General features: G+C 43.4%; 1 protein-coding gene across 1 annotated transcript in view; it reads left to right on the top strand.

Annotated features, from left to right (window-relative positions):
• Positions 1-20,625, top strand: part of LOC107298409 (major facilitator superfamily domain-containing protein 8) — a 46,893-nt gene that overhangs the window by 10,535 nt on the left and 15,733 nt on the right. Inside the window, exons 2-5 of the mRNA XM_015827788.1 lie at positions 7,419-7,604; positions 12,682-12,744; positions 14,865-14,984; positions 18,011-18,090. Of these exons, the coding sequence (XP_015683274.1) occupies positions 7,419-7,604; positions 12,682-12,744; positions 14,865-14,984; positions 18,011-18,090 (449 nt within the window). The remainder of the gene's footprint in view (positions 1-7,418; positions 7,605-12,681; positions 12,745-14,864; positions 14,985-18,010; positions 18,091-20,625) is intronic.

The following is a 20,625-nucleotide window of genomic DNA, read 5'->3' as shown; positions in this document are numbered from 1 at the left end:
GCCTGGCCTAGGGAGGATTTTTAAACTGGGTTTTTTAGAAATTTTAATTATCACAACATAAAAATTTTGGTTTTAATTTGGTTTTATTCGGTGGGGTGTGTGGGTCTTTCTTTGTTTTAATAATGTTGTGAGCCGCCCTGAGTCCTTCGGGAGAAGGGCGGGATATAAATTGAAATAATAAATAAATAAATAAATAAATCTTGCCCTCTGGTGCTTTGGAAAATAGGTTGATTCCCTCTTTGTGGCAGCCCTCAAATATTGGATCACTGTTATCATGTCACTCCGAGTCCTTCTTTTCTAATCAAGGAGAGAAGCGACCTAGAACTAAGGAGAAATTTCCTGACAGTTAGAACAATTAACTAGTGGAACAACCTGCCTCCAGAAGCCGTGAATGCTCCAACACTGGAGGTTTTTAAGAAGAGACTGGACAACCATTTGTCTGAAATGGTATAGGGTTTCGTGCCTGAGCAGGGGGTTGGACTAGAACAGGGGTAGGCAACCTTGGCTCTTTTATGACTCGTGGACTTCAACTCCCAGAATTCCTGAGCCAGCCATGCTGAGGGGAAAGGGAGAGGTTTCCAAGCTGAGCCATGCTGGCTCAGGAATTCTGGGAATTGAAGTCCACGAGTCATAAAAGAGCCAAGGTTCCCTACCCCTGGACTAGAAGACCTCCAAGGTCCCTTCCAACTATTATTATTGTTATTGTTATTATTGATATTGACAAGTAGTGGGCCTAAGACGGAATTTTGTGGTACCCCACTGCTTCCTTCCTTCTATGTAGATGTAGTACCATTGAGGACTACTCGTTGAGTACGGTTTGTCGGCCAGTTACAAATCCATCTGGTGGTGATGCTGTCTGTCCCACATTTTTCGAGCTTGCCAAGAAGTAGGCTGTGGTTTACTTTATCAAATGCCTCACTGAAATCCAAGTATACTGTGAGGTGACGTAAAGCGACCAGGTTATTAACTCAGTGAAACAGTTTATTACTTTATTCTAAACAAACCGTTTAGTCAGTTAGTTAGTATCACACTTTCGGCCCGTAGGACCGAGTCATTGACATTATCCTACACCTTTACTGGAGGTCCTTACGCCCTTTCTCTTCGGCGGATCCTTTGTTAGCCTCTTTTCTCCGTCCTCGCCTCAGTGGCTTAACGGTCGGAGGAAGAAATGTAGGAAAGACCCACCCTAATTGTTCAGGTGCTTAAAAATGGTGACTGGAGATTTGTATCTTCAGATTTGCGAGATTAAGTTAACGTAGCCTTACAATAAAGTAGAATTAGATCATCTAGTTACATTTCCTGACTGGTTCACCTGGAAGGGTGGACATAAAAAAAAAAGATTTATGGGACAATGAACTAAGTGAACCCAACCAGTTGTGGTTTATTCATTAAACCATACTTTCAGAGATTTCATCTCTGTTTGTTTGTTCAGTTTCTATAACTGTCCATCTCAGTCAATGACTCTTAAAGTAAGTTTGTTAAATTTAAATTTGAATTAAGTTTGTTGCCTAGCTTTCTGAGGCTTGCTCTTCAGACAGCCAGTACATTTGGGCCATGAAGAGTCAGTTGCACACCCAACTAGGATCGTTATTGTAAGGACAGAATTAGGGAAAACCCCTCTGTAGGTTTGATAGATTTTGCTCTCAGAAAAGATGGGATTTAAATAGAGCAAATTAAAGTGTCATTCACTTATCAGCTGACCTTGAAGTTTTTCCAGCCAATTTCTTAATCTCTGGATGCTTATTTGAAAGAAGTTAATTAATTCGGTGCACATCCCACCATAACCTTCAGTAAGAAACTGAATTTGATCCTGGTGTAAATCTTACTGGAATAGAAACAGTCTGGGTTAAGTGTAGCTTGGGTCAGTCTGGTTTGGTGACCAGAGGACTTTATTGTACATGAGAAGGTGAGAAATTTGGGATTTGTTATCATCTGGGATTTAGATTGCCAGGGAAAAAGCTAAATATGCCATAATGGAAGGAAGGTGAGAGACACAAGTGAGAAATAAATAAACTATGAAAGTCACTTAGTCTAATTAGTTCAGAGAAAAGAAACTGAAGTGTGTGTGTGGGGGGGAGAAGACCTGGGATTCTAAAATTGTAAATGGGAGGGGAGAGAGTGGACAGAAAATTGGTTTTGTCTTTCTCTCTCTCTGTTAGTACTTGAAAATGTGATGACACCTGATCCCCAAACCCACCTTTGACCTTTTTTTTAAAAAAAACCCATTTCAGTAGATGTTTTTTAAAAAAACATTTCAGCAGATGTTTCAGTACAGAATGTTTGAAAAGACTGGAATAACAAAGTACAAAGGTAATCAAAAGTTTTAGCACAGTGGTTCTCAACCTGTGGGTCGGGACCCCATTTGGGGTCGATTGACCATTTCACGGGGGTCGCCAAGCAAGGCTGTCCGCCATTTTTTTTGTCCATTTTTTCCCCCTTTTCCGGTGGGTGCCTTACCTCCCTTGGGCTGGGCCAGCTGGTGGTCGGCCTGCTCCGTCTCTGCCGCTTGCTACGCCTCGGCCGGCGCAGGGGGCGGAACCACGCATGCGTGGCGCTCCCGGGCAGGGAAAGTCCTCGACTTACGACCGGTTGGGTAGTCCTCGACTTACGACCGGTTTAGTCCTCGACTTACGACCGGTTTAGTCCTCGACTTACGACCGGTTGGGGTCGCGGCATTAAAAAGGTTGAGAACCACTGTTTTAGCATAAGATAAAACAGCATAGCAGATTTTAAAAAGTCAATAGATAATACAGCAAAGCTTTAAAAACTCAAATATATTAGTTTTGTTTTTATAGTCAGAGCTAAACATTTGGCTGCCACCCCTACAATTTTATGATTTTTATCTGTGAGTAGAATTTCAACAGTATCTCTTCCTGGCCTTGATTTTAAAATACACCGTATTATTGATTGATGGATTACATGCCACGAAGTTGATATCCACTATTTAGCAACCATACAGATTGATTTTTTGCAAATGAACTGATACCATTTCAGACAAATGGTTGTCCAATCTCTTCTTAAAGACCTCCAGTGATGGAGCACCCTCACTTTCTGGAGGCAAGCTGTTCCACTGGTTAATTGTTCTCACTGTCAGGAAATTTCTCCTTAGTTCTAGGTTGCTTCTCTCCACCCGCTTTGCTACTGGTTAGCCTTGTCTTCTGTTTTCTTTCAAGGCTAGATTATATCCTGCTGAAAACTCTTGTAAAAATTGTAGTGCACTAAAATATCAACCCACCATTTCCAGATCTCTGTACCTATACAGAGCAATGTCTTTTGAAGTCGACCCTATAACATATTTGATAGCAAATTCACAGTGCAAAAAGCTATTTCTATTTTGACTTAAGTATAAACAGCTAAAATAATAGTTGAAACTTGTTGTTTGCTGCAGCGTTCAGGGGTGAGCATAATAACCTGCCTTTTGCCATTAATTCCTGTACTGAATTATCCCATAATCCTTATTATTGATATTGATCCCAATGGTAAGTCTTGTAGGAATGTACTGTCCCTGTATTACAGGTAGACCTCGACTTACAACTGTTCATTTAGTGACCATTCAAAGTTACAACGGCACTGAAAAAAGTGACATGACTAGTTTTTGTACTTATAACTGCTATAGCAGTGATGGTGAACCTTTTAGAGACCGAGTGCCCAAACTGCAACCCAAAACCCACTTATGTATCATCGGGTGCTGGGTGGGCCTGGCCTATTGGGTGGGTGTGGCCCATTGGCTGGGCGTGGCTGCGGTGGTAACGGCAGACTGGGTGGGACTAAAAAGTTCAATCAATCAATTCCAACTTTGCAAGATCTTTTTTTTCCCACGAGAAGTTGAAATTGACTGATTGATTGAACCTTTTTTTTTTTTTGCACAGGGCAGCGGAGGTCTAAAGCGAAAAGGTTTTATAAAACCCAGCTGAAGGCCGAGGACTGGGGTGACGGCACACGTGCCCACAGAGAGGGCTCTGAGTGCCACCTGTGGCACGCGTGCCATAGGTTCGCCACCACGGTGCTATAGTGTCCCCTTGAGATCAGTGGTGGGATTCAGCCAGTTCGCACCACTTCGGCAGAACCGGTAGCTAATTTTTTGTTGCCCAGGCCCAGAATGGACTTCCGGAAGCGGCATCCACACAGAGAACCGGTTATTCACCTATTTGAATCCCACCGCTGCCCATGTGATCAAAACTCAAATGCCTGGCAATTAACTCATACTTATGATGGTCGCAGTGTCCCGGGGTCACACGATTCCCCTTTTGCGACCTTCCGACGAGCAAAGTCAAGGGAGAAGCCAGATTGACTTAACAACAGTTTGAGTAATTTAACAACTATAGTGATTCACTTTAATAACTGTGGCAAGAAAGGTCGTAAAACCGGGCAAGCTCACTTAACAAATGTTTCACTTAGCGACAGAAATTTTTAGGGCTCAATTGTGGTCGTCTTAAGTCAAGGGCCACCTGTACTGTATTGAACATTAAAGTCACACTGCTTAGAAGACAAACAGTCGGAATCAATGCCCTTTTGATCAGTCTTTCCCTGTTGAAGTCGTGTGTCTGCATAACAATAATTTGAAAGTTTGCATAATCCTTCCTTGGTTTTGGAACCAAACCTGAATAGTGCTTAGTCAAGCTTTTGTTTGCAGAGGGCACCAGTGCAGCCAATTGTGCAAACCTGGAAGATGTACAATTAAACAATCACGTTAAGGCTATTATTAAAAAAACTGGTTTGTGATGCCTTAGCCCAGTTATCAAACTGCTTTCCTTCCAGGAAACTGCAGGTCCAGAGCTGAGGTTGTTAAAACCTCATACTTAGAAACCAGCTGTGTGAAGAATATATATGCATATAAGCATGGAAGGTGTTCAGTGGGGTTTTCAATTGCTGTACCAGCTAGACCAGGGGTAGGCAACCTTGGCTCTTTTATGACTCATGGACTTCAACTCCCAGAATTCCTGAGCCAGCATGGGGAAACTATGGCCCCTTCATGACTTGTGGACTTCAACTCTCAGAATTCCTGAGCCAGCCATGCTGAGGGGAAAGGGAGAGGTTCCAAGCTGAGCCATGCTGGCTCAGGAATTCTGGGAGTTGAAGTCCACGAGTCATAAAAGAGCCAAGGTTGCCTACCCCTGAGCTAGACTGATTCCTAAAGATTGAGAGACCTTGGAAGCACATGAATCTCACTCCAATGAAGCTTGTTGACACTTTTTTAATGGTTCAGAATTTGGGGGACAAGGACACTCTGCAGGAGGAATGCACCCCACATTGCTTCCTGGGCTCCTGAGAGAAGTAAATTGCAAGATCAGAAAAGAGAGGGCTCAGAAATATGATCTTGAGCATTGACAGGCCTGGATTCAAATGACCATGAATGGGTCAATCGGAGGAGTGGTGAAGTGGGACTGGGAGAGAGTTGAATCATGTTCTAGTTGCCCCTCAGCCATTAAAGCTTCCTGGGTGTAATGGCCTGGGCAAAAGACCTTGGGAGACCTCAGGAAGAGCCATAGACTGGACAGTCCATATATAAAAGATTTCTCAGCTGTCGGAAGGAGAGGAGGGCGTGAGAAGGACATTTCAGAAAGGTCTAAGCCAGGGATAGGCAACCTTGGCTCTTTTATGACTCATGGACTTCAACTCCCAGAATTCCTGAGCCAGCCATGCTGAGGGGAAAGGGAGAGGTTTCCAAGCTGAGCCACACTGGCTCAGGAATTCTGGGAGTTGAAGTCCACGAGTCATAAAAGAGCCGAGGTTGCCTACCCCTGCTCTAGGACCAATTGGTGTGGCCAACTCAGTGTGGCCAACTTGCTGTGGCTACCTCGTTCCAGGACATCTTGCCATGGCCAGCTCCCCACAGGACAAGAGTTACACAAATGTTGAAGAAATGCTGGAATAGAATCATTAAAGAAAGGATGCAAAAAGAGGGGCAAAATAAAAATGTGGATGACAAAAATTAAAATAATTTTTAAATTATAAATTTTAAATACTTAAATTGAATTGTTGAATTGTCTTCCTATGAGATGTCCTGCCATGAGTTGGCCATGGCGAGTTGACAGCACCTAGTTGACCAGGAGAAGTTGGCCATAGTTGGCTGTGCCTAGTTGACCGTGGCAAGTTGGCCATAGTGAGTTGGCTGTACCAAGTTGACCATGGTGAGTTGGATGACTCTAACTGTCATCTATTTAGGTAGCTCATGGTTTCATGTATTGTGCCAGTCCAGAAAATGGCTTTAGAATAGAATTAGCCAAATGTATTAGCCAAATGCAATTGGACACACCAGGAATTTGTAACTGCAATGGTCGTAAGTGTGAAAAACTATCATAAGTCACTTTTTTCAGTGCTGCTGTAACTCTGAATGGTTACTAAACGAATGTTTGTGAGGACTAATTGTTTCTCAGTCCAACCTCACCCACAGGGTGGTCTTTGTGGGGAGAACACATCTTGTACTGCACTTAAATATAAGCATATACCAAATAGAAAATATAAGCACATATCAAATAAAAATACCTCTCAGGTCGATGTATAAATCCTCAGTTTTGTTTCCGGCTTTCCCCTCCCCTTAGTTGTGGTTTCCGTACGACCACATTACTGGCAATAGAAATGAAGGTTGTTGTTGTTTTTTTAAAGGGAAAACAAGCAAGATAAGACCCCGCTTAACACTTTGGCAGAAAGCTATAATGTGGGTTTGTTGTTTTGGGGTTTGGGCCTTAGCCTCTTGTATAAACCCACCTACGGAGCTTCAAAGAAGTCATCCAAGCCCTGGCTTGGTTCTAAGCTAATTGAGAAACGTGGCTAACCACAGCAGCTGCATAGCTCGGATCAAAGGTTTGGCAGTCTGAAACTTGAGTTGAGCAAAGCTGAACTTGTCATCCAGCCAGGAAAAAAGAAAAAAAACAAAACCAACACCTTAGGGATTTCAAAATGAGAAAGGAAATCGTTGGGGCATAAGAGTAGAAATGTATGCTTGGTGGGAATCTGCTGTTAGCCCTCATTCAAAATGATACAGGCAGTCCTCGACCTTTGTTTAATGACCCATGACTGTTTTCTACCCTTAACGACCTTTCCAGCATCCCCACGGTCCCGTGATCAAAATTCCGACGGTTGGCAACTGGCATGTACTTATGACGGTTGCAATATCCTGGGGTCACCTTTTGCAACTTTCTGACAAGTCAATGGGGAAGCCGGGTTCACTTACCAACGGTGTTGCTAACTTAATAACTGCAGTGATTCGCTTAACAGCTGTGGCAAGAAAGGTCATAAAACGGGTCATAGCTCGCTTAATGACCGTCTTGCTTAGCAGTGGAAATTTTGGGCTGAACTGTGGCCGTAAGCCGAGGACCGCCTGTTATCTTTGGCTATATAGGAAGGGCGTCTTCTGATGCATGCTTCTTTTGACCCGTTTCTTCTTTTTTGCCTCTCTTTTCTTCCTCCATGCTCAGCGGTGATCCTGCCCACCATTTGGGCCTACCTGCAAAAGCTGAATGCCGAACCCTACTACTTGGGCCTGGCTCTCTCCGCCTTTAGCTTCGCTGGCTTAATCACGGGCCCCTTCTTTGGATATTGGTCCGATCGGACCCATCGAACCAAAGGGAGCATCATGTTTGCCAACTTATTTCAGATAGCAGGTGAGTTGGACCCTGCTGGGGGGGGCGGTTGGCACAGGTTGCCCCTCACAAGTTAGTTTGCCATCTTCTGCCCCCAGGTGAGCGGCACTGCTCTTCACCCATCCTTGCGTTGACAGAAAGGTTGGCATGGATTCTGCTTTGCCAAATCGCCGTTTTCTCTCTTTTGTAGCCCCTGCAGCTCCATATATTTTTTTTCCCCCTCCAGTACGATGGAGCCTAATAAATGTCCACATTGTGGAAATATAAAAATATAGAAAACTGACGGTAGAAAAAAGACCTTGTGGTTCATTGAGTCTTCTCTCTGAGTTTGTTTGGTTTTTTTTCCTTTTTAATTATTATTTTTTGTTTTCTTTTTAATTTATTTTTAACTACAGGTAGTCCTCAACTTATCACCACAATTGAGCAAAAGATTTATGTTGCTAAGTGAGACGTTGGTTAAGTCCCCATTTTGTGACAGTTTTGCCAGATTTGTTAAGTGAATCGCTGCAGTTGTGTAATTAGCAACACGGTTGTTAAGTGAATCTGGCTTCCCCATTGACTTTGCTTGTCAGAAGGGGATCACATAACTCCACAACATGGCAACCGTCATAGAGGTGAGCCAGTTGTCAAGCATCCGAATGTAAATCACATGACCATGGGGAAGCTCCAATGGTCATAAGTGTGAAACGTCATAAGAAGCGGTGAATGCTCCAACACTGGAAGTTTTTAAGAAGAGACTGGACAGCCCTTTGTCCGAAATGGTATAGGGTTTCCTGCCTGAGCAGGGGGTTGGACTAGATGACCTCCAAGGTCCCTTCCAACTTTATTATTATTATTATTGTTGTTGTTGTTGTTGTGTCACTTTTTTCAGTGCCATTGTAACTTTGAACTGTCACTGAATGAACTGTTGTAAGTTGAAGACCGTCTGTATTATTTTTATACCTTAGTCTATTTTTATTTTATTGTTATTTTCAGATGGTAGACCTGTGTTTTATCCCAAGCCTCTTTAAACTCATGTTACTTTGGGACGTGTCAGAAAAAAGCAGAAGCCTGGCTGACTGAGGAATTCTGGGACTTGAAGTCCACACATCTTAAAAATTGCTAAGGTTCAGGAACGCTGCCGTAGAGAAAAGGGGTTGCCAGGACATGTGTGCATCAAGGGGTAGATGCAAGCAGAGAACTTTTTTTTTTCCGTGGAAGTGCTGTGACAAACGAGGGTGTAGCTTAGAAACAGAGATGAAGGTAACAGGCCTTCTCCTCAGCCAGCTGCATTTCTGTATAGATCCGAACAGTTCTGATCTAAAGATTAAGAATGGCTGAGAGACGAGGAAGGGAAAAGATTTAGCATTATTCTCTTGTTTGCTTAGATCAGGGCTGTCCAAACTTGACCGCTTTCAGATGGCTGGGGAATTCTGGGAGTTGAAGTCCACACGTCTGAAAGCGGCCAAGTTTGGACAGCTCTGGCTGAAGTCATTTCTTGCCTTTGAACTTATGTTTGATTTCCCTAGCACAGAGATGGCGAACCTTTTAGAGACCGAGTGCCCAAAACCTGCCCCCCTACCCCCGTCCCCGCTCTGCCCTGCCCACTGGGCCACCCACCACCTCCATGGCCCGCCACAGATCACCCAGGCATCCCAGCAGCGCCATGGCGGCCACGCCCTCTGCCCGTGCCCTGCAGCATCATCTGCGCGCGACGGGGCGCAAGGGTGGAATTATGTCCCCGGCTACCATGTCCTTGGCTGCGCTGCTTCGTGTGGGCCAGGCCCAAGGGCGACTCTTCTCTGGGGGGGGGATGCTGGTGGGGAAGGGGCTGTGGGAGGAGGCGGGGCTGGGGAGACGGTGCATGTGCCCACAGAGAGGGCTCCGAGTGCCGCCTCTGGCACCCGTGCCATAGGTTTGCCACCATTGCCCTAGCACTTTTGAAAGTGGTTCGCCATCAAAACGCCTTTATAAAAGTCAACCCGTGATCAAAACAATAGGCAAAGAATGCATAGGGTGACTTCTTTCTAAGAGAGAGCGCCACGGCTTAATGGTTAAAGATGCTGAGCTTTTGTCAGCTGGAAAGCTAACAGCCCATGTTCAAGACCCCAGCTCACATCACTTGCCCCAGCTGCTGGCGACCTAGCGGTCTGAAAGCAGGTAAATGCAAGTAGATAAATAGGTACCACTTTGGTGGGAAAGCAACAGTGTACGGTGTGCCTCAGCATATAAGTTATCCCGACCACGTGACCATGGAAACGTCTTTGGATAACACTGGCTCCCTCATCTGAGAAATGGAGTGTCAGACACGAATGTAGAGGGGAAACCTTTATCTTTTCATATTATGACATCTACCTGAGCTTTAAAATGCGTATAGTCAAGGCCATGGTTTCCCCAGTTGCAATGTATGGCTGTGAAAGTTGGACCATAAGAAAGGCTGAGCGCCAAAGAATGGAGGCCTTTGAACTCTGGTGCTGGAGAAGACGCCTGCGAGTCCCCTGGACTGCAAGGCGATCAAACCGGTCAGTCCTAGAGGAGATCAACCCTGACTACTCTTTAGAAGGCCAGATCCTGAAGCTGAAACTCAAGTACTTTGGCCACCTAATGTGAAGGAAGGACTCACTGGTGAAGAGCCTCATGCTGGGAAAGATGGAGGGCAATAGAAGAAGGGGACGACAGAGAATGGGGTGGCTGGATGGAGTCACTGAAGCAGGAGGCGTGAGCTTAAATGGACTCCAAAAGATGGTAGAGAACAGGAAGGCCCGGAGGAACGTTGTCCATGGGGTCGCGATGGGTCGGACACGACTTCGCAACTAACAACAACAACCTGAGCTTTGGACGTAAAGTTTTTTTTAAAAAAAAAAACTTAATGTTTTTGTTGATATTGAAGATCCTGAAGCACGTTAGAAACTCTTTAAAGAAATCATAGTTGAAATAGAGGAGAGTACGATCGGCTGAATAAGAGGGATCCAAAAAGAATGGTGGATCTAAGACAGAACATGGCAGCTAATTGGCGAACGGAAACAAAGCAAAATGCCAGTTAGATCAAGAGAAGACAGAAGCAATGAGATTATATGAAACCTTGGAACGTGGAGTTAAACGTACTTGCCACGACGACAAACAAGATGGTTGGAAGGAAAAGCAGCTGAGAATACAGGATGCACCAGCAAAGAACGATGTTCAGATGCTATCTTCTCCTTGCCTGGGAACTAACAAGAACTTGAACTAATGCCAGTGTACCAATTAAAGATCAACATGGGAACACGTTGCTTAGTAAAGAAGAACAAGACAAACATTGGACTGAATGCTTTAGCGACATGTTGAAACAGCCTAGCCCAGGGGTAGGCAACCTTGGCTCTTTTATGACTCGTGGACTTCAACTCCCAGAATTCCTGAGCCAGCATGGCTCAGCTTGGAAACCTCTCCCTTTCCCCTCAGCATGGCTGGCTCAGGAATTCTGGGAGTTGAAGTCCACGAGTCATAAAAGAGCCAAGGTTGCCTACCTCTGGCCTAGGCCTAGGCCGCTTTATNCGCTTTATGACTCGTGGACTTCAACTCCCAGAATTCCTGAGCCAGCATGGCTCAGCTTGGAAACCTCTCCCTTTCCCCTCAGCGTGACTGGCTCAGGGATTCTGGGAGTTGAAGTCCACGAGTCATAAAAGAGCCAAGGTTGCCTACCCCTGGCCTAGCCCGTTAACAACATATGATTTTACCAACATTACACAATATGGAACCAATTACAGTTACTGAAATTGAGGATACAACATGGTCGATTAAAAAAAAAAAGTAGCTGGCTTAGATCAGATCTCCGAAGAGCTGGTGGAGACAGCAAGAACACACTATTTTATTAAGCAACTGTTGGCTCCAGGAATACGTACCAGAAGATTGGAGGCAAGGGGTAATCATTAAAGTACCAAAGAAAGGGAACCTCAGCAGTTGTAAACAACTGGAACAGCAAGACGTTGTTATTAGGCCCTGGAAAAGTTTTATGCCTTGTGTTGTTGAGGAGACTGCAGCATCGACCGGATGCATACCTGTGTGAAGAACAAGCAGGATTCAGGAAAGGATGCTCTTGTGAGGATCAGATTCTGACCTTAATAAATATCATTGAACAGAGTTTGGAATTCCAGAAACCAATAGTGGTTTCTGGCTGAGGAATTCTGGGAGTTTGAAATCCACAAGTTTTAAAGTTGCCAAGGTTGAAGACCCCTGCTCTATACGATTGGTACTACCTTTGTTTTCTTTCGCAACAGTGGAAATGGAATTTCTGTGACAAAAGAAAGCAAAGGTAGTATAATAGTAAGTAGGTGCCCGGGGTGCAATCCCAAAAACATCTGGAGCACCACTTTGAACACCATTGACAAAACTGGCAAATTGCAAAAGGCAGCTTTACTTGGAATAGCTTTCATCCTGTGACAGCACCTTTAATATCATCAAACATCCCCATCTGCCTATCCCAGGTCTTTGATTGGTGGGCAAAAATGCTGAATCCAGTCTGAACATGTGGCTGACTGTGTGGCACACCATAAAAATAACATAAGAGACATGGATTACCTGTCTGAGAAGGTAATCCATGGCAACAATTACCCATGCGTATACTGTATATTTCACAGTACAGATAGAGACTCTTTCCTTTCTGGCCAGGCATTTAATTCCAGGACCATAGAACTGTAGAGTTGCAAGGATCATCTAACCCATCCTTCTGCAGGAACACCAGCAAAACCATCCTTGAGAGGTGACTGTCCATCTCTTTTTGGAAGCCCCCAGAAATGGAGAACCTATAGTCTCCAGAGATAGATTGTTCCACTGATCCATTGTTCCACCTTACCCTCAGGAAATTTATTCCAACAGTGAATCAGTCACTCCTTCCAGGTTTAGGAGACACATCTACCCATAATCCAATTGTTCCCCTGATCCTAGTGAGGGAGCTGTTCTGCTGGGCACAAAACCCCACCTAGCATCTTGCTGACCACGAATGATTTAGAATTGGGTGCCATCAACTTTGGTGGCATCATGGGCAGCTTCACTCCAGCTGGGTTCTGGTCTGTGATGTATGGCTGTCTGATCTCCACCAAGCCATCTTGCTTCTAGTCTTTCTTAACGTTGTCTTTGTTTTCAGGAAACTTCATGTATTTTGTTGGTGGCTCCAAATGGATGCTCCTTGGCAGCCGACTAGTAGCAGGTAAGGACCGGAGAGGACCATTTTTCTGAGTCTAATTCAGGGGTCTTCAGACTTGGCCCTTTTATGACTTGTGGACTTCAACTCCCAGAATTCCTCAGCCAGGCACGCTGGCTGAGGAATTCTGGGAGTTGAAGTCCACAAGTCATAAAAGGGCCAAGTTTGAAGATCCCCTGGTCTAATTCAACCCAAACCCAACTCAACTAATTGAACTTAAGGTATAAATAAGAGAATTTTCTTCACTTTTTCCTTAATTGGGGGGGGGCTTAAGTTTCTGCAAGTCTATCAGCCCTTTGCTTCTCTTTCCTCCTCTTTCCACACAACTTAACATTTTAGGCAAAAGGCCCAGCAAAAACATGAATGTGCTTTTCTAACCTTCTTTTGCAGCTCAACCTGTTGGCACCAAATTAGCTTATTTGGTCCATGTACTGTGAAAATCCCCCCCCCAAAATGGCCGAGTGTCAAGTTAAGAGTATTGCACAAGTACAGGACTTCAATTATATTTTGGATTTGTAGTTTTTGAGCTGATTTTGTAATATTTGAAATGTATTACGCTTGGTCTTCTTACCCTTGTTCTAAATTTAACAAAGAGAACTGCTTTAAAAGAAAATATCTTGCCCAACCAGCCAGATATTAGCTGGACAAATCTTGAAGGCATCAAACAAAGACGGCTAAATGGGCTAACGTGCTTTGGGTGGGTTGATGAGAGAACAGCTGACCGCTGGTTTGAAAGAGGGGTCAAAGAGGCCATCTAGGTCAAAACTGAACAGCAACAGAGGGGGAGGGATATAATAATAATAATAATAATAATAATAATAATAATAATAATAATAATAATAATAATAATAATAATAATAATAATAATAATAATAATAACAACAACAATAATAATAATAATAATGTTGGAAGGGACCTTGGAGGTCATCGAGTCCAACCTCCTGCTGAGGCAGGAACCCTATACCATTTCAGACAAATGGCTGTCCAGTCTCTTCTTAAAAACTTCCAGTGTTGGAGCACCCACAGCTTCTGGAGGCAGGTTGTTCCACTGGTTAATTGTTCTAACTGTCAGGAAATTTCTCCTTAGTTCTAAGTTGCTTCTCTCCTTGATTAATTTCCACTCGTTGCTTCTCGTCCTGCCTTCAGGGGCCTTGGAGAATAGCTTGACTCCCTCTTCTTTGTGGCAGCCCCTGAGATATTGGAAGACTGCTATCATGTCCCCCCTCGTCCTTCTCTTCGTTAAACTAGACATACCCAATTCCAGCAACCGTTCCTTATATGTTTTAGCCTCCAGTCCCCTATGACATCATCTACCTCCAGTCTACAACACGGTCCTTTCAGCAGTTCCAAGAAGGCTGTCAGACCTTCAAACACTCTGAATACAAAACAATAACTTTCTTGTGGGAACCAAGGTCAAGCAGCTAAAGTGTTTGGCGGGCTTGGAGCTACCATTAGGGAGCCCGCCAAAGGTGTTAATTGGGGATTGTGATGTATGACACATAAATGGGTGGGGAGTTCAACTTTTACTTTGTAACTTTTTTGGGGGGGTAACTTTCAGTCTTGGTTTCACCTTTGTTCGTGCTGATATTATGTGGCCATTAAAAGTGTTCTTTGAGGCAAGCAATTGCCTCAGAGTTCTTATTTCTTCTGGTCTCGTTTATCGGAACCGTGACAAAGGCTCCACACCCATTTGCACCACTCAGGTGACCCTGAGGACACGGATAAACCCCCAGGTGACCTCAATGACTTTCTAAAACAGGGGTCTTCAAACTTGGCCCTTTTATGACTCGTGGACTTCAACTCCCAGAATTCCTCAGCCAGGCGAGCCTGGCTGAGGAATTCTGGGAATTGAAGTCCACGAGTCATAAAAGGGCCGAGTTTGAAGACCCCCTGCTCTAAAAGAAGGCAAATGACCAGCTGTCTGCAAGGAGTATAAATCCTTCCATTTCCCTCACCTTCCGGTCAGAGCCGAAGAAGCTTCTTGGATGAGAAGCGAAACGTCTTCAAAGCAAAAACAAGGAAGTCCAGTTGCCCCGTGAAAAAACACCTTTGGGTGGGTGAGGGAAGATGTGCTTCATTTGCCATTCCTTCGTTTTCCAACGCTCTTTTCTGGATCTCCACTACAGGTGTGGGAACTGGAGCAGGTGCTTCCATCTTTGGCTACCTCACCCGTTCCACCACTTCGCAGGAGAGGTCCAAGGTCTTTGCGGCCGTCATGGCCTGCCGCCAGGTTGGGCTTCTTATTGGTAAGGACTCCCCTTTTTGACAGATCCCTCCCCCACAAAAAGTTGACATTTGTGCCGGCACTGGAAGTTTGCATTGGGGTATGGGTAGTCCTCGACTTACAATAGTTCATTTAGTGACTATTCAAAGTTACAACGGCGGTGAAAAAAGCGACTTACGACCATTTTTCACACTTAACAACCGTTGCAGCATCTCCATAGTCATGTGATCAAACTTCGGAAACTTGGCAGCTGATTCATACTTACGACGGTTGCAGTGACCCAGGGTTGTGTGATCCCTTTTTGCGACCTTCTGACCAGTGAAGCCAGATTTCACTTAACAACCTTTTTGCTAACTTAACAACTGCAGTGATCCACTTAAAAACTGTGGCAAAGCAAGGTCGTAAAATGGGGCAAAATTCACTTAACAAATGTTTCACTAAAGAGGGACCGACGGAAATTTTGGGCTTGACTGTTGTACGTCGAGGACTGACCTGTAGTTTGTCCCTGGCCTTCTTTACATCATCTGGGAGGATTTCTGGAAGGAGAAAATAAAAATAAAAATGTAGATGATTAGTTATGTAGGCCCTTTACCAGCACTGAGTTATTCAGTCAAGGCAGTTTGTGGATGAAATTAAAATTGGCCTGAAAAGGACCTGTTTTAGAAGATAAATTTCTAACACTGTAACTTCAAATCAGTTTTAAACAAACATACGTGCTGAGAAGCTGCTCTTTCAATAAAAACGTGTTTTTTTAAAAAAAATTGAAGACAGCAGCAGAAATGGCAACTGAACTTTCTTTAGTCTTAATGTCAAGATGATTTAGAAGCTAACCAGCTGATGTAAGATGTATGATGTAATGATGGGAATGACTCAGCAGGGTCTGTGTCTCTTTAAGAGCCTTGTATAAAAAGGCTCCGCAGATGTGTTCTCTCTCTTCCGTTTCCTGCTGCAGCTGCTGTGTGTTGGGGACCTGCTGTATTAACATATGTATGTATATTGTTCCTGGTGTATGATATTGTAGATAGTGTAAGATAAACCACCATTTAAACCTAGACCACTGTTTACTGTATTTACTCCTGGGTTATCTCAGTGCAATAAGGCTGTGCACGCTCTGATACTTAAGTTATTTGGAAGTTCTGGAATAAGTTGAAGAACCTGTAGCTGCCCCGAAGTTGAATAAATCCTGAGCACTTGCCCTCATTGGCACGAATAATATTAACACCATTGGGAGTACCATAGGTTTGCTGATCTTCCTAAATATATTTTTTGATGGCTTAGGGGTTTTTTTTGGTCACAGCTGAGTTCTGGTGTTCACTCATCATCAAAAATTATGCAGGGATGAAATTCGTTGTCCCCTTGGCCAGCCTCTATCCCGATCACTTTCCTGAATTTCCTTCATGGTAACGATTGACAAGGCTTAGCAGATACGACGCATCCGTGGGCTGTTCTTAGATACAGTTAGTCCTCAACTTACGACCACAAGTGAGCCCAACATTTCTGTTGCTAAGCAAGACGGTTGTTGCGGGTTTTGCCCCGTTTTACGACTTTTCTTGCCACAGTTGTTAAGGGAATCACTGCAGTTGTTAAGTTAGCGACACGGTTGTTAAGTGAATCTGGCTTCCCCACTGACTTTGCTTGTCAGAAGGTTGCAAAAGGGGATCACGTGACCTCCCGGGGACCCTGCCACCGTCATAAATATGAGCCAGTTGCCAAGCGTCAGAATTTTGACCACGTGACTGTGGGGATGCTGCAAATGGTCGTAAGTAAGAAACGGTCACAAGTCGCTTTTTTCAGTGCTGTTGTAACTTCGAACGGTCGCTAAATGAATGGTTGTTAATTCGACGACCACATGTAGTGTTGGAACAGGGAGGAAAATGTTTTAATGCTGGTAGAAATAAGGCCTTTGCCTCCTGAACTGGGGACCGTGAGGATAACCTCATGAGCACACCGCAGAAAATAGACTCTGCCCGGTTCAAATGGGAACATGGCTTTTAGTGCATCTTCAAATAATTACAATTTTGTTGGAGTTGATGGTCCTAAATGCCTTTTCCTAAAGTTACAATTCTAGGATCAGTTAACTTTCATACATGTAGCTGGGGTGCCACCATCAAGAAGAGTCTTTTTCTTGTAGCTCCTATCTTATGAGGAAAGGGAAAATTTATATAGAGTAGAGTAGAGTAGAGTAGAGTAGAGTAGAGTAGAGTAGAGTAGAGTAGAGTAGAGTAGAGTAGAGTAGAGTAGAGTAGAGTAGAATTAGGAATAGGAATAGGAGTAGGAATAGGAATAGGAATAGGAATAGGAATAAGAGAGTAGAGTGGAGTGGAATGGAATGGAATGGAATGGAATGGAATGGAATGGAATGGAATAGAATAGAATAGAATAGAATAGAATAGAATAGAATAGAATAGAATAGAATAGAATATAGAATGGAATGGAATGGAATAGAATAGAATAGAATAGAATAGAATAGAGCTGGAAGGGACCTTGGAGGCCTTCTAGTCCAGCCCCCTGCTCAAGCAGGAGAACCTATACCATCTCAGACAAGTGACTGTCTAGTCTCTTCTTAAAAACCTCCAGGGATGGAGCGCCCACGATTTCTGGAGGCAAGCTGTTCCACTGGTTAATTGTCCTCAGTGTCAGGAAATTCCTCCTTAATTCCAGGTTGCTTCTCTCTTTGGTCAGTTTCCAACCATTGTTTCTCGTCCTGCCCTCTGGTGCTTTGGAGAATAACGTGACCCCCTCTTCTCTGTGGCAGCCCCTCAAATACTGGAATACTGCTATCATATCACCCTTAGTCCTTCTTTTCTCTAGACTAGCCATACTCAATTCTTGCAGCCGTTCTTCATATTTTTTTAGTCTCCAGGCCTTTGATCATTTTGGTTGCTCCCGAGTTTATTTATTTGTTTATTTATTAAATTTTAATGCAGCAACTCTGGGTGACTTGGGGGGCGTTGGCGTTGAAGGAAGGTGACTGCAGAAGATGCTAATGTCCTGGCAGGTAACTTGTATGCCTTCTTCATACACCTGTTCTGTCATATTTGCTTCCAGGGCCAGCCTGTAACCTCTTCCTGCGCCTGTGCAATTTCCATCTGGGACCCTTTGTGGTCAATAAGTTTACATCCCCTGGGGTAAGTCACAAGAATTTGTTCTTTTTGGAAGCACTGTTTATTGGTTAAATGTAAATGCTGCCTGTCTCACTCTGTAAGGTGACTTTGTGTGACTTGCAATTAAAATGGTAAATATTAAAATATTAACAAGATTAGGTACCCAACCTAACCAACGTTTATTAAATCCTCCATCAATACTTGGGGCAAAAAATAAAATAAAAATAAAAAATGGGTGGGCAGCTTTTCCATATTTCTCAGAGAAATCCTCATCCAATTTTGCTAGGACAAGACACTTTCTTAAGAAGGACCTTAGCACATGGACTTTATATGTATAGGGTAGACTAATATTTTATTTTAATCAGGATACATAGTGTGTAGTGGAAAAAGAAATAAACAAGACTTGTGATAAAATTAAGGATTTAAGAGATCAGAACTAGAATACATCTGGAAAGGATACCTGAAGTGATAATGCGTTTATTTAAGGTTAAAGTTGACTATGGTAACTGTAAATTTATAAGACTTACAAACAGGTTTAGAATTTATAGAAATTTAATCTAGAAATGGATTGTTTTAAATATATTATCTTATTTGAGGGAAATAAGAGAGGGAATATCTAATGTAGTGATTTATTTATATATGGTTTTATTTTTGGATGTTTGATTACCCCAGCTCCACGGTGTGTCTTAAGCACTTTGTTCTAAGAAACAAAAAACCAATAAAATATGTTTAAAAAAAAAAGAAGGACTTTAGCACCAATACTTAGCAACAGAACAGATAACTCTTGGTGGCTTTCCTAAGAGTTGATGGGAAGAGTGGGAAGCCAGGGTGCTAACAGACTCCAGGTTGTCCTCGGCTTACGATCACAATTGAGGCCTAAATTTTCTGTGGTTAAGTGAGTTTTGCCCCATTTTATGACTTTTCTTGCCACAGTTAAGTGCATTACTGCAATTGATAAGTTGGTAAGTGACTCCAGCTTCCCCGTTGACTTTGCTTGTCAGAAGATCCCAAAAAGGGGATCGCGTGATCCCGGGACATAGCAAAGGGCATAGATACGGAACCCGTTGCCAAATGTCTGAATTTTGATCACATCATCGTGGGGGAATGCTGCAAAGGTCGTAACTGTGAAAAAAGGCCGCAAGTCACATTTTTCAGTGCCGTTGTAATTTTGAACGGTCATTAAACGAACTGTTGTAAGAGAGGATTGTATAATGAAAGAGACCCATTCTCCAAATCCCTGACCAGATTCTCATCGGTGTCTGAGGCAATGAGACTAGCTTCCACTCCTGAGAAGTTCATATTCTTTCAAGTACTTTTCTTCTCTCACTTCATCATAAGAATGCTTAAAATAATGTTAAACGTGAATTCAGATCCATATTTCCAAACCTGTTCAAAAGGAATGTGCTTTAGGAGGTCTTTTTTTTTAAGAGCAGGATTTTAGATTCCTATCATAACTCTATGCAAGCGTACTCAGAAACAAGAACCTTTGGGTTCCTGAAGATCCCAATCTAGCTTTAGGTTAATCAAATAGTTCTTGAATATCTTTTCTTAGGGTTTTGCTCTTAAATGCTGCTGCTGAATAACCCTTCAGTGGCGTCTTAAAATTTCAGCATTGTAAATACCTTCTGTACTTTGATGAAATGGAATAAAAAGACCTCTGGTTAATCCTGGGCTTCCTTTTATTCCCTACACTACGTTCTGTACCATTAAAGGAGAATATTTGTAGCTCAGGGTTGACATGAGGGAGTCCTTGATGCTCTCTTGTTGGTTTTCTTGCAGGTATTTCAATACCCAACTGGGTAACATCATCAGTGCTACTAGAACAGGGGTGGGCAGCCTTGGCTCTTTTATGACTCGTGGACTTCAACTCCCAGAATTCCTGAGCCAGCCACGCTGAGGGGAAAGGGAGAGGTTTCCAAGCTGAGCCATGCTGGCTCAGGAATTCTGGGAGTTGAAGTCCACGAGTCATAAAAGAGCCAAGGTTGCCGACCCCTGTAGTAGAATATAAAAGCACAAAACCCCTTCTTCCTAGCACTGATGATGTTACCTAGCTGGATAATGAAATGTCTGCAAGAAAGCAGCCAAGCTCAGAGAGCACCCAAGGATCCCTCGCCCAATTTTGTGTTAACAACAAAAGGGCTTTCTGTTCTTTTGTTCTCTGCTCTTTTTTTTTTTTTAAGTTTTTATTAATTTTTTCAAATAAACATATGAGCAAATAATACAAATATGGTGCATTTCATTAGAAAAACAAACACATAAAAAACCTACTCATTAGGTATTCAGAAATAGTCGGCGGTCCCCCCCCCCCGCATCCACACTCCCTCCACCTTCCTACCTACTTCCTTCTTCCTTCCTCCCCCTCTTGACCACTACCTCTCCTCTTTCCTCCTTCCCAACTATCCTACACATCCCATCACCTTCTTTTCCACCACCTTGGATGCAGTTTAGGGGTACTAGCCGATCATCTCCTCTTCTTAAAGACAAACATTTACATTACATTTATAAATACACCAATTTTTTTTTATAATTCTACCCCTTCATCCCCTTCCCCCCCCCCCC

The sequence above is a fragment of the Protobothrops mucrosquamatus genome, unplaced genomic scaffold (assembly GCF_001527695.2).
Source record: "Protobothrops mucrosquamatus isolate PMUCROS unplaced genomic scaffold, P.Mucros_1.0 scaffold3951, whole genome shotgun sequence".
NCBI classification, from domain to species: Eukaryota; Metazoa; Chordata; class Lepidosauria; order Squamata; family Viperidae; genus Protobothrops; species Protobothrops mucrosquamatus.
Note: the sequence above shows the minus strand (reverse complement) of the source record. Positions and strands in the feature narration are given on the sequence as shown.